Genomic DNA, 14,637 nt, shown 5'->3' with positions numbered 1-14,637 from the left:
ACAGGGGGTTGGACTAGAAGACCTCCAAGGTCCCTTCCAACTCTGTTATACAGTTACTGCTATTAACCTAAGCAGAGGATATAAGACTTAGACCGGGGGGGGGGTCAAGGCCTGGGGGCCGGATCCAGCCCACGGGGTGCTTAGATCTGGACCATTGGGCTGCCTTGGAAACAGCGAAGGACCGGCTCGCGGTGCCTCTGCCAGTGAAAACAGAGCTTGGGAGGACTGCGCGCTGCCCTCCCAACCTCCACTTTCCGCTACCGACGGGCTCCTGCAACCCTCCCGAGCTCCATTTTCACTGGCAGAGCGCTCGGTCCGCCACAAGCGCCCCCAGCACGAGTGGCGTTGAGCTGGCCATGCCCACCCGGCCCCAGAAGGTCAAACACAACCGTGATGCGGCCCTCAATGAAATCAAGTTCGACACCCGTGACTTAGACAATAAGGTAGACCGAACCAATTTCCCCATTTCTGATGTAGATAAATTGTTCCTGGTGAATTCCCAATTATTTCTATAATATTCTGAATACCCCACAAATAAATAGCTTATATACATGTCTCCCTATTAGAGTGACAGATGGTCAATATGTCAACTTCCCATGTGAAGATCAAGCATCTATTTGCTAAAAACATAGAGGATGGGCCCACTTCACACAACCTTTTGAAGTGCCGACAGTGTGTTCTGATTGGCAATCAAAGATGACAAACCTGCTTTTGATAAACTCCACTCCTGACAAGGAATACACTATAAACTGTGTATTGTGTACTGTGTTATATCTCTGTTAATGACATAGTTGTTGTGAATTTGGCTTCCCCAATTGTCTTGGCTTGTCAGAAAGTCACAGAAAGGGGATCAAATGAGTGAAAGTGAATTTGAAACTAATTTTTTTTTTTTTAATTTGATTTATATGCCGCCCTTCTCCGGAGACTCAGGGTGGCTTACAATGTGCTCAGCAATAGCCTTCATCCTTTTGTATATTTATACAAAGTCAGCTTATTGCCCCCACAAACTGGGTCCTCATTTCACCTACCTTAGAAAGGATGGAAGGCTGAGTCAACCTTGAGCCTTGGCGAGATTCGAACCCTGCAATAATTGCAGGCAGCTGGTCTTAATAAGCTTAATAACAGGGTGCCTTAAACCCCTGTACTACCAAGGCTCTTATTTGGATAGATATAATGGATAGATAGATATAATTTTGGATAGATATAATGGATTTATATAGATGAAAATGTTAAATTTGAGTTAAAATTGGTTTTTTTTAAAGTTTTGATTCTTTTTTATCTTCTTTTCTTTTCTTTTTTGTTTACCTATAAAAGATGTAATGGAAGTTGTGAATTGAGCTTGTGAAAGGAATGTAAGCGTGGTAACCACCTATCACCGGATGGAGATTTTTGCTCTTGAAAGCTATGTTTTATGTTTAAATTTAATTATGCCTGTTTTTACTTTGGCTGTGCACCGCCCTGACTCCTTTTTGGAGAAGGGCGGTATAGAAATTTAATTAATTAATAAATAAATAAATTTGGAAAAAATAAATAAAAAATATTTACAAAAAAACAAAAAACAAAAAAACAAAAACAAAAAGGGGATCACATGACCCCGGGACATTACCACCGTCATAAATACGAGTCAGTGGCCAAGCATCTGAATTTTAATCGGGTGACCATGGGGAAGGTTTCAAATTTGAAAAGTGGTCATAAATCACTTTTCTTCACCGCCGTTGTAATTTAGAACAGTCACTAAACGAGCTGTTGTGAATCAAGGACTACCTGTAATGAAGAATGCTGGGAATTGTTGTCTTTGCAACTTCTATAGATTCTCCTACAACGAAAACCCTGCAATCTGTTTCTTAAAAACAGTCTTAGAAAATCCAGCTTAGAAAATCTCAAACTGATGCAACAGGAATTCAGTTTGTTCAGTTTGTTTAATCTATTGAAGTAACAGCGAACGGATGAATGACTTGATTTGGCTTGATTTTTTTCACATGGTTATTAATTCTCGATCGGCTGCTCTTATGAGACTCCGGAAATAGACCTATCAACTGTTGTGTCATGCAGACCGCATGTCAATCACCTTTGAAATAAATCTTAAACATCATTTTTTCCCCCCAAATATTTGAAATATTAGTTTGCTAGACAAGTCTTACGTTTTTGTATTCTTTGATGTTCTTATATAGATCCGTGCCAGGAACGTTACCGAGTTTACCCCAGGAAGGACTGACAAAACAAAATAAAATATTGATCAGGATAAAGATTTAAAAATTAAACAAATGTAACATACAGAACAGAATTTGTTGTAAGCAACGTTTGCAAGGAATACACAAAATTTGTTGCAAGCAAAGGTTGCAAGGAATACACAAAATTTGTCCCAAGCAATGGTAGCTGAGCCATAACTGATAGCCTAACTTGTCAAATACAGGTAGTCCTCGATTTACAACCACAATTGGGAGTAGAATTTCCATTGCTAAGCAAAGTGGTTGTTAAGTGAGTCACAGCCTGTTTTGCAACCTTTTTTTGCCCTGGTTGTTAAGTGAATTATTGCCGTTAAGTGAATTATGCCATTATTAAGTGAATCAGGCTTGTCCCATCGATTTTACTTGTCAGAAGACCTCTGGCAAGGTCACAGATAGTGACCATGTGACCCCAGGATGCTGCCACCAGTTTCCAAGTGCCCAAATTTTGTTCATATGACCATGGGGACGCAGCAATGATCATAAGCTCAAGGACTGGTTATATGTCATTTTTTTCCAGTGTCACTGTGTGATGTCTCCCTTGGACAACTCCTCCGACTTTTCCTTGGAGGCTGGCTCAAGGGAGGATGGGCTCATTCCTGGCATGTCAGGAACGGGGTTAATGAATGATTCTGAACTGCCAGTCGAAAGAGATTTACAGGAGGCTTCATCTGGGGACAGCTTGCAGGTCAGTGAAGAGGAGGAGGAGGAGGAACTGCCTTCCATGGTGCATCCGAGAGCACCCAGGGAAGAGAAAAGATAAGAGCAAAGGAGATCTGCCAAATTACTCAGGAAAAGGCCCTGCCTGTCTTGATGGTCTGCACTGGAAAGCTATTTATCACGGCAGGGAGAGGGAGGGGTTGCTGGGAACCACGTGTTTGGGTTCTACCAGTATGTGTTTTTGCCGAGTGAACTTTTGTGGGTTCACATTTCAGTTTGGCCTGGTGGATTTAACTTTGTTTGGCGGATTTATTTTATGGACTATCGGCCATTGCGCTGAGGGCTAATCTTGGCCTGCTTGTGGCTGGATTTGGGACAGTTCTGAGGCTGGGAGAAGAGAATTTCTAGGGAACATTAATAAACTCTCTAAAACACACTGCTCCGTGAGTGTGAGTGAGTAGGTAGGACAGCAGACGCTGTAACTTCAAACGATTGCTAAATGACTGCTTGTAAATCGAGAACTATCTGTAACAGCAAAAGCAATGGCAGCTTTTATAGCACTTCATGCTTGAAAAAAAACCCTCCGTCTGTAGAGGGATTTGCACTCGTTTTCCTGTCTTGGGTGCAAAATTCTTTTTAAAGATTATACTCACAACTGAACTCTCAGTACAACCGTTAGTAGTGCGAATATCAACCCGGCAAGTAATCCTAAATCCAATCCAAGGATGATGGATGCTATGCATGTGAAAACCCAGATCATCTGGAAAATAAATAGATGGAGATGTTAAGTAAAACCAATAGGCATTACAGTACAGTAGTCCTCGACTTACGACAGTTCATTTAGTAACCGCTCAAAGTTACGACGACACTGAAAAAAGTGATTTATGACCGTTTTTCACACTTTGTAGCATCCCCATGATCATGTGATCAAAATTCAGATGCTTGGCAACGGGTTCGTATTTATGACGGTCGTAGTATCCCGGGGTCATATGATCCCCTTTTATGACCTTCTGACGAGCAAAGTCAATGGGGAAGCCAGGTTCTCTTAACAACCGTGTAACTAACTTATCAACTGCAGTGATTCACTTAACAACTGCGGCAAGAAAGGTCGCAAAGTGGGGCAAAGCTCACTTAACAAATGTCTAACTTAACAACATAAATTTTGGGCTCAATTGTAAGTCGTAAGTCAAGGACTACCCATATATATGGTCTAGTTCAGTGTGGCTTTGCCAAGTAGGTCTTTGGCAGCTTGTCAAGGGAGATAAAGGTTGGTGATTATCCCGAAGGATTTCTCCCAAAGGACTTTTTGCAACTAATTGGGACTCAGCTGTGAATGAACGTAATTCACAGCTGTTGCAATAAAAGAGGTTTTTGGGACTACTCGTGTGGTTTAATGACTCAGGAAGCCTAGGTCACAACAGTTGAGAAGATTCCTCCTCTTAGGCCTTTTAACAAAAAATCAGTTTAATTTGACCTTCAGTGCAGGCCTGGTTTTTCTTTCCTGACACAGAGATCGTCAATGGTCAGAAATTCACTGGAATAACCAAGAAGCTCTTGGTTTTTGTCGTTCTCCCCCCCCCCCGACATGAGATTCTCAGCGAAGGATTAATTATTAAACGAAACGAAAGGCAGCTGCCTAAATAGAGAAGAGATGAATTCAAGTGTGACCGATAACTCTCGGTTCTTTCTGAAGAAAACGGGACTCACAGCGTCTGCTTTGCTCTGCCTCCACAAACGAGGGACATCGCAAACTTGCATAAACATCCCTTTTAGGTTCGCAATGACCACAGCTGCCAAAACAGACTACAAAGAGAGGAGAAAGAAACGTTAGCGTGTTTTTTTTTAAAAAAAGTAAAAATCCGTTTGAGAGATTCCAAAGAAGATACAGGCAGTTCTCGCCTTACAACAATTCATTTAGTGATCGTTCCAAGCAGTGGTGGTTCAAAAATTTTCGCTACCGGTTCGGGGGGCGTGGCTAGGTGAGGGGGGCATGTGACTGGGTGGGAGTGGCCAACTTGACGTCACTCACGCCCACACCCACTCAGTCACATGACCCCCCCACCTAGCCACGCCCACAGGAAAAGGTAGGAAATTTTTTGGAATTTCCTCTTATCTATCCCCGCCGTCCCTTCACCCGCTTTTCCCCTCCTTTAGCGGCCCCGGCCCTAGCCCCGCTTCCCCCCCCTCTTTGTTCGGGCTGCTTACCTTCCATGGCGGCTGGTCCAGAGTCCAGAAGGCAAGTTGACCGGAGTTTTTGGTGGCCCCCAGCCAGCCGCCGAAAAGTACCAGAGGTTGAGGAAAAACCAGCTGCTGTCATCGCCATGTTCTTCGTGCATGCACATCCCATTGGACTTGCAAGGCAATGGGATGCACGTGCGGGAAGAACATGGCGGTCCTGAGGTCACATGATCCCTTCTTGCGCCCTTTTGACAATCAAGGTCAATGGGGAAGCCCGTTTCACTTAACAACCGGGTTAATAATTTATCAGCTGCAGCGTTTCACTTAACAACGGTGGCAAGAAAGGCCATAAAATGGGGCAAAACTCACTTAACAAAGGTCTTGCTTCACAACAGAAATTTTGGGATCAATGGTGGACGTATGTCGAGGACTAGCTGTCTAAGCAGGGGTTCTTGGGGATTGCTTAAAAATGTCAAAGTAGGGGTTGCACTTGTAGCCCCTGGGGAATGGAAGGATTTATACTCCTTGCAGACAGCTGGTCATTTGCATCCTTTTAGAGGGTCGTTGAGGCCACTTGGAAGTTTATCTGTGTCCTCAGGGTCACCAGAGTGGTGCAAATGGTTCCTGTAGTCTGCAATTTTCCCTCTGGAAATCCATTCCTACTCCCACACCCTTCAAAGGGGGTTCATCCCAAACTGTATAGCTAAAAGTCTGTAGAGATTCTCCATCATCCAGAGATATACAGATAAGCCTCCAAGTACCTCAACGACTCTCTAAAAGGATGCAAATGACCAGCTGTCTGCAAGGAATATAAATCCTTCCATTCCCCACCGTCGAGTCAGAGCCGAAGAAGCTTCTTGGATGAAAAGCGAAACGTCTTCAAAAAAAATAAAAAATAAGAAAGTCCAGTTGCCTCCTGAAAAAGCACCTTTGGGACGATAGAGCTACAGATATTCTTTTTTCTTGAAGTGCTAGTTTAAGGATCCCCTTCAATTTTACTTCCACAACAGTTCCTGACTAAATTGTGTTACTAAGAACAGAGAAGGATTTCTGTTTATCAGGAGCACAAAATATTAAATAAATGGTAAAATATATCAGAACAAACTACCTTTTGCAGAGGTTCCAGGAGCTTCCCCAAAGCTACAATAGCAATTAATACAATAAACGCTGAGATTATACCGGCAACCTGAAAATAAAATATTGGAAACCATCAAGAAAATAAGTTTGTTTCCAGGAATATTTAGGCAAAGTGGCTACTTGAAACGCTTAGTGAGCTGTTTTCAGTAGAGATTATAAATTGTCAAAATAGCATTTTTAACAGAATCAGAGATTTTTTTTTTATTCTTCTTGTTGCTGTATAAGGAAATGTGATTTCAAAACCCTATTTTAAAAACTTGACGTTTGTATGATTTATGTTGATTGCTTACTTAGTATCCATGACTATCACTAAGTGTTGTATCCAGTGGTGGGAGTCAAATAATTTAACAAGCGGTTCTCTGCCCCAATGACCAGCTGCGTGGGTGTGGCCATGGTGGGCGTGGCCAGCGGGTGTGACAGGCAGCACTCGGCCTCCTGCGCCCCCCTGGGAGCAAAAACGGGCCGTGGGGGGCAGCACCATGTTTTGGGCCTAGTAAGCCTCCCTGCAGCCTCCTGGGAGTGAAAACGGGCCACGGGGGTGGGGGGTGCCACACTGCCCCCCCACATCCCATTTTGCACTTACTCCCTGCACTTACCTGGGAGCCAAAATGGGGTGCGGGGGATTCTTGGAAGGGGCGTGGAGGGGAGGGGAGGGGCCAGGAGCAATTTAACTACTGGTCTGCCTGAACCATCCCGAATCGGCTGAATCCCACCACTGATTGTATCTAATGTTTTATGATAAATGTATGCTACAATGACTATAATAATAATCAATCACTATTGCTGTATGCACACTGAGAGCTTATGCACCGGAGACAAATTCCGTGTGTGTCTAATCACACTTGGCCAATAAAGAATTCCATATTGTTTTCTAACAATCCCTTTAATTCTTTGTAAGGGGAGAGCCCAAGGTTCAATTCTCCACCAATATTCTTCTTAACTACCATGACTTCCACCTTAACTACTACCAACTAGTCATAAATAAATATGAAAGTGATGCTCTGATCATTCAAGTCAAATGCTAAAGTCCAAATTCAGGGTTGTCCAGAAGTGGGTTTCACATTATTTTACCATCGGTCTGCCGCACACCGAAATGTGAGCGTGCACATTCTGTGCATGTGCACGTCCTTCTACGCATGCACTTTGCTCACATGTGTGGCTTGCACACATGCATGTGGCTTAGAAAACGTGGCTAAATAGCATGGCATAGGATTGGGGCAGGTCGTCACTACCGGTTCGCCCGAACCGGTCTGAACCAGCTGAATGCCACCACTGGTATTTTCCCTGCAACCTGACTTTACGGCAAAAGAATAAATTACATCAATTATTCCGTAATCTTCTCTCCGCAAGGACTTCACCTCCTTTGTGTTATGTTAAAATACAACGCAACTAGCATCAACCATCCGACGACTTGTTCAAAATGTGCTCCACCAAATCAGTTCCAAGAATGATGGGCAAGCAGTAGAAGTCTCAAATGAATACAAATGAAATACCTGAGTTTTGCCACCTGTACTTTCTTGGACGGCAGTGCGAGACAGCGCGGTAGTAGCAGCGAAACAGGAAAAGGCTCCTGAAAAAATATTGCTGATTCCGAAGGCGATAAATTCCTAGAAGGTTAGACAATGGGAATAAACAAACAGTGTGTAAAAACCAAAACAGCAACGACAACAAAGTCCTTCATCGTACATGGAAATATTGTATTAGGCTTGGAGAAAGTACACGTTGTTCTATGCCACAGTTGATAAGTGAATTAATGCCGTTGCTAAGTGAATCAGAAGGTCATTAAGTGGTTTTCCCCACTGACTTTGCTTGTCAGAAGCTGGCTGGGAAGGATGCAAATGGCCATCACATGTTACATGCCAGTTGCCATGCCTCTGGATTTTGATCTTGTGCTGCGACGGTTGTAAGTGAGAGGACTAGTGAGAAGTCACTGTTTTCAAGGTCACTGTGACTTCGAAGGGTCTCTAAATTAATAGTTGTGTGTTGGGGATTAAGGATTGAGGACTTCTCGTACAGCTCAGATTTAGTTGCAGGAGGCCTGCGGTTTTCGTTCTTCTTTGTCAAAAGGGGCACCTTTAAGATGAGCTGGGAGTTGAAGTCCAGACATCTTCAAAGTTCCTCAAATGGCCTTGGGAATTTTGGACTGGAACCTTCACTTCACTTCACTTCTCTTCACATTATTTTATTCATTTGTATGGCTGCTTTACTTCACTTCACCTTACTTCATTTCATTTTACTTCATTTCACTTTATTTTACTTTATTTTATTCATTTGCATGGCTGCTTCACTTCACTTCACTTCATTTTATTTTACTTTATTTTATTTCATTTCATTTCATTTTATTCATTTGCATAGCTACTTCACTTCACTTTATTTTATTTTATTTTACTTTATTTCATTTTATTTTATTTTATTTTATTCATTTGCATGGCCACTTCACTTTTTATTTTATTTTATTTCATTTTATTCATTTGCATGGCCACTTCACTTCACTTCACTTAACGCAACTCCACTTCATTTTTTAATTTAATTTAATTTAATTTAATTTAATTTAATTTAATTTAATTTAATTTAATTTAATTTAATTTAATTTAATTTATATTTTAATTTATTATTTCATTTCATTATTTCATTATTTCATTTTATTATTTTGTTTTGTTTGTTTTGTTTTGTTTTTTTTCGTTTCTTTATTTTATTTTATTTTATTTTATTTTATTTTATTTTATTTTATTTTATTTTATTTTATTTTATTTTATTTTATTTTATTTTATTTTATTCATTTGCATGGCTGCTTCACTTCACTTCACTTTGACTTTATTTTAACATAATTCATTTTCATGGCTGCCCATCTCTATTAATGGGGTGACTGTGTTAATTCTTCCGTTCTCTACCAGCTGCCAACTTCAGCTATAAATTTTAAAATTCTAACACCGGCCTCCCCCCAAATAGGCTGCACATGTGCAAGTCCATTTATTTAATTCCTTAAAGAAAGCTTTAGATTAGATGGTGTTTCACTGTCCTTCAGGAATAGGGTGCAGTTTTTCCTACCTGGTTTCCATCGATGGCGTAATCGTACTTGGTGGCGTAGACTTTTCCCACCGAGACGGCGATCGCATAAGCCACAATCGCAATGGAAAAGGACGAGGCCAGCATGTCTCCGAACATTTCCACAGCTGGAGGTTGAGGAGGCAAAAATCTAAAGAGGAAAAAGAGCAGGAGAGAAATGCATGTGGATGGTTGTACAGGTGGTCCTTGACTTACGACAGTTCGCTTAGTGACCGTTCAAAGTTACAACGGCACTGAAAAAAGTGACCTCGGACCATTTTTCACACTTATGACTGTTGCTGCATAGTCACATGATCGACATTCGGAGACAGCTTGACAACTGACTCACATTTATGACCATTGTAGTGTCCCAAGGGGGGTCGTGTGATCCCCTTTTGCGACCTTCGGACAAGCCAAGTCAACGGGGAAGCCAGTTTCACTTAACAACTGTGTTACTAACTTAATGACTGCAGCGATTGATTTAACAAATGTGGCGAGAAAAGTCGTAAAATGGGGCAAAACTCACTTAATTTCCCACTTAGCAAGATAAATTTTGGGCTCCATTGCGGTCATACGTCAAGGACCACCTGTATTTATGACGGTTGCCGAGCGTCAAATTTTGATCGTGTCATCCCGAGGATGGCTAAAGTGGTTGTTGGGTCTTAAATAAGCGCGAGATCTCTAAATTCACATTTTTCAATGCCATTTTAACTTTGAAAGGTCGCAAAGTGAGCTGTTGTAAGTTGAGAACTACCTATAACTGGAGGTTCCTTGTTTCCCCCCCCCCCCCATGTTCCATCTCAACTTTTCTCTTTAAATTCCAAATGAAATTGCATTTAGCCTTTGGGGTTTGAATGTTTGAAGATAAATAATCTGCACTTACTTACCCTCTAGGAATGGTTTTCACGATCCCTGCATTGTATTTTTTCTCAAGGTCCACCCCGTATGAAATGCCAGTGGCAACGATGGTCTGGCGTCAAAAGAAATAAGAAATAAGGTAGTTTATTTATTTATTTAGTGTATGGCATCTACAGAGGTCATGCAATCCCTGATATAAAAAAATTAGCTTAAGTAAAGTGTCAGCAAATATATATCTATATCTATATATCTGTATATATCTATATCATCTCTCTCTCTCTCATCTCTCTCTCATCTTTCCTTCCTTCCTTCCTTCCTTCCTTCCTTCCTTCCTTCCTTCCTTCCTTCCTTCCTTCCTTCCTTCTTTCTTTCTTTCTTTTTCTTTCTTTCTATCTTTCTCTCTATCTCTCTATGTTTATCTATCTGTCTGTCTGTCTGCCTGCCTGCCTGCCTGCCTGCCTGCCTGCCTGCCTATCCATCCACCCACCCACCCATCCATCCATCCATCCATCCATGTCTGTCTGTCTGTCTGTCTGTCTGTCTCTCTCTCTCTCTCTCTCTCTCTCTCTCTCTCTCTCATCTACTCTCTCTCTCTGTCTGTCTGTCTGTCTGTCTATCTATCTCTATCATCTACTTATCTATCTATCTGTCTGTCTGTCTATCTATCTCTATCATCTACTCTCTCTGAAAGCTTACTGTGGTTGGCAGAATGCCCAGAAGTAATTTGCAGGAAGCTGATAAGATAAGCAAGACAAGACACGAAGGTCTGTGAACAAAGTTGTTCCCTGCAAATTGCTTCAGTCGGCGTTCCTTCTTAAATAGGCTAAGGGAGTGGCCAATTAGCCCCAAGCCTTACTCTTGAGGAGACCTCCTCCTGAGGTGCCACTCCTGCCTTTTGGCAGCTCTGCGTGCCTGTGCATCGAGAAGAGGCTCCTCCTCTTCGTCCTCTTCACTTAAGGGAACTTCTGGAGGTTCTGAAGGCCCTTGTTGAATCCCGGCCTCTGGCACCACATCTTCTCCAGTCTCCTCATTGTCCGACTCGAGTGCCAGCTGCACAGGCTGCTGGCACAGCACCACACCAGCCTCCTCGCTGTCTGAATCAGCTACTAGCTGCACAGGCCACGTACGGGCCACAACAATGTCGTAAAATGGGGGGCCAAGCTCACTTAACCACCATCTCCCTTAGCGACATAAATTTTAGGCTCAGTGGTCGTCGTAAGTCAAGGACTATCTATATGGAACCATAGAATTGCCATCGGATAGTTGCTATAATTCAAAAAGGCATGAATAGAACAGACTGATCTTTTCTCCTTTATTTTTTTTTTTTTTGAGTTTCTCAAAGTTGTCGGCTTACCACAATCACTTCGATAGGGATCGGAATAGGGATCTTGTGTCTGAAGCGGTCGTTAATTTCTTTGACCGCCATGCAAACAATGATGGTCAGCAGTCCCGCCACGAAGTCAGCTATATTGGTGGTTCTAATATTTTGAAATATTTCTATAAGTGTCTAGAGAGAGAACACAAAAGGAAAATCCTCATTAAAACGGGAATGATTCTGGTTCTGGTTGTTCAAATACGAAGGGCCCAAATTAAGCAAACCTGAATTACAAAAATAATACTATATAAGAATATTTTAAGAGCATGCTTGGATTAATAATTGAATAGGTTGCCTCCAAAAAGAGTAGGATGTATTTATTAGAGTTTTTTTCAGGAGAAACTGTACAGCCGTCAGACCGGTATTCCTGCTTTAACAGAGAGTTAAAGGAATATATTAAAATCTACCCCCGTTCTCTTGATCACATTAATTTATCTGATTTGTTTCTCTTCTTTTCTTTTTTTAACTTGTTTTTATTCAACGTTTTAAAATTATTTCACTTTTGTTTTATTCTTAAATCCTATTATGGCCATTGGGATATTTGATCTAAGACAGTGTTTCTCAACCTTGGAAGCTTGAAGATGGGTGGACTTCAACTCCCAGAATCCCCCAGCCAGCTGGCTGGGGGATTCTGGGAGTTGAAGTCCACCCATCTTCAAGCTACCAAGGTTGAGAAACACTGAACTAAGATGAAAAGTAATGAAGAATCGCTTTTAATAATCAGTTAGATTTTTTCCCCTTTTCTTTTCGAAAGTTGTGACAGCAAACTTATTCTGGATTCCATGATGGCACAAAATACAGATAGTCTTCAATTTACAACATTTCATTTAGTGACTGTTCAACGGCTCTGAAAAATGTGACTTATGACCATTTTTCACAGTTACAACCTCGGTAGCATCCCCATGGTCACCGGATCAAAATTCAGATGCTTGGTTCATATTTATGGCCAAGGTCATGGGATCACCTTATGCAACCTTTTCACAAGCAAAGTCAATGGGGAAGGCCAGACTCACTTAATAACCAGGTTACTAACTTATGACCTGCAGTGATTCACTTAACAACTGTGGCAGGAAAGGTCTTCAACCGGACTGTTTTTCCTTGATGAAGAAGAAGAAATTGCTCTTCTCATCCAAGAAGCTTCATCCTTGGATGAGAAGAGAAACTTCTTCTTCTTCTTCTTCTTCTTCTTCTTCTTCTTCTTCTTCTTCTTCTTCTTCTTCTTCTTCTTCTTCTTCTTCTTCTTCTTCTTCTCCTCCTCCTCCTCCTCCTCCTCCTTCCTCTTCTTCTTCCTCCTCTTCCTCTTCCTTCTTCTTGTCCTTCTCCTCTTCTCCTCCTCCTCCTCCTCCTCCTCCTCCTCCTCCTCCTCCTCCTCCTCCTCCTCCTCCTCCTCCTCCTTCTCCTCCTCCTCCTCTTCTTTTTCTTCTCCTCCTCCTTCCTTCCTTCTCTCCCCCTCCCCTTTCCCCCTTCCCCTTCTCCTTCTCTCTCTCCTCCCTCTCCTTCTCCTCCTCCTCCTCCTTCCCCTTCTTCTTCTTCTTCTTCCTCCTCCTCTTCTTCTTCTCTTTCTCCTCCTTCTCCTCCTCCTCTTCTTCTCCTCCTCTTTCTCCTCCTCCTTCTTCTTCCTTCTCTCCCCCTCCCTTCCCCTCTTCCCCTTCTCTCCTCCCTCTCCTTTTCCTTCTCTCCTCCTCCTCCATCCTCTTTCTCCTCCTCCATCTCCAATTTCTCCTTCCTCCCCCTCCTGCCCTACTCCTCCTCCTTGAAACACTCCAGTTGCCCTTTGAAAAAGCAGCTTTGAGCCCACTATAACCTGGATGACTGAGAATCTCCATAAACATTTTTCCATTCTGTTGTAGAGAAAACACACTGTGGAGCAAAAGACTGACAAGCTGGGGAATACAAGGGACCAAAAGTTATGCAATGAAGCTCAGTTTAGTAAGAAACACTTACTTACATAGATTATGGAAAGGACTCCATTGTAGTTCTTGGTTGAAACGTTCAGCACAATTTTTAGTTGTGAAACAAATACTTGAAAAGCTGCTGCCGTTGTGAATCCCCCAACCAGTGGGTCAGCAAGGTATCTTACAATAAAACCAATCTGAAGAACTCCAAACACTAGCTGGGGGGAAAAAGAACATAATTTTCTAAGCAGTTAAATCATCATCATCATCATCATCATCATCATCATCATCATCGTGAACAACTTAAAAAGTAAGGAGGTAAGGCCTCTGACCCAATATCCGCCAGACAGGATTCCTTCATTTTTTCCTGGCCTTCCTTTCTTGTCTGTCAGTCTTTATTTATCTCTGTATTAATTTTATAGACTCTAATCTCATCCTTCAGCGTTCCGTCGCACATTCACATGCCGGCACCCAAACGTCCAGTTTCCGGCGTGGAGGTGCGCCCCACGAACAGCTGGCCATCGCGCATGTGCACGACGGAAACCCGGAAGTTCAGATCCGCGACGGAACTCTGCTCTTCCGGGTTTTGGCGCTCCCGTGCACCAGGGGTGGGTTCTACTTACCTTTACTACCGGTTCGCAACGGGGCCGCGCGCGCGCACGCTTGCTTCATTCATGCATGTGCACGCTCTTCTGCACATGCGCAGAAGAGACCCCTGATGACGTCGGAGTCGGTGGGTGGAGCCTCCTGCCGGTTTTACTACCAGTTCTATAGAACCGGTGCGAACCGTGGGCAACCCACTACTGCCACACACAAGAAGGCCAGCTGACCGGCGCACATGTGTGCACAGGAATGAGGAAGAAGAGCCAGCGAGGCTCCCGCGTCCTGTGCGGGATGGTTGTGTGTGCTGCTTTCGGCACGTGTTCCATAGATTTGCCAACACGGTTCTATACTGTTCTGGACAAATGGCTGTCCAATCGCTTGAAAATCTCCAGCGATGGAGCACCCTCAACTTCCGGAGGCAAGTTGTTCCATGATTAATTGTTCCCACTGTCAGGAAATTTCTGCTTAGTTGGGTCTCTCTTTAATGATAATAAGCCCAATCGGGCTTTTGAGCGCATGCACTAAAATAAGCCTCCCCCCGAAAATAAGCCCTCCCCGAAAATATTTAAACACAGAATGGGAAATCAGGTAAGATGGCAAGAGGAGCCCCCATCTTGCTTCACGTGCCCCAAAATAGTAAGACCTCCCCCAAAATAAGGCC

At 42.8% G+C, this 14,637-nt stretch overlaps 1 protein-coding gene across 1 annotated transcript in view; it reads right to left on the bottom strand.

Annotated features, from left to right (window-relative positions):
* The window catches only part of SLC26A4 (solute carrier family 26 member 4), a 37,111-nt gene that overhangs the window by 11,493 nt on the left and 10,981 nt on the right, over window positions 1–14,637 (bottom strand). Inside the window, exons 7-15 of the mRNA XM_070947459.1 lie at window positions 13,427–13,591; window positions 11,458–11,610; window positions 10,133–10,215; window positions 9,249–9,396; window positions 7,694–7,807; window positions 6,172–6,249; window positions 4,593–4,688; window positions 3,539–3,645; window positions 2,142–2,211 (exon numbers count right to left, since the gene is read on the bottom strand). Of these exons, the coding sequence (XP_070803560.1) occupies window positions 2,142–2,211; window positions 3,539–3,645; window positions 4,593–4,688; window positions 6,172–6,249; window positions 7,694–7,807; window positions 9,249–9,396; window positions 10,133–10,215; window positions 11,458–11,610; window positions 13,427–13,591 (1,014 nt within the window). The remainder of the gene's footprint in view (window positions 1–2,141; window positions 2,212–3,538; window positions 3,646–4,592; window positions 4,689–6,171; window positions 6,250–7,693; window positions 7,808–9,248; window positions 9,397–10,132; window positions 10,216–11,457; window positions 11,611–13,426; window positions 13,592–14,637) is intronic.

This window comes from Pituophis catenifer, unplaced genomic scaffold (genome assembly GCF_029215685.1).
Source record: "Pituophis catenifer annectens isolate HBS135680 unplaced genomic scaffold, rPitCat1.0.hap2 SCAF_7, whole genome shotgun sequence".
Classification (NCBI taxonomy): domain Eukaryota; kingdom Metazoa; phylum Chordata; class Lepidosauria; order Squamata; family Colubridae; genus Pituophis; species Pituophis catenifer.
Note: the sequence above shows the minus strand (reverse complement) of the source record. Positions and strands in the feature narration are given on the sequence as shown.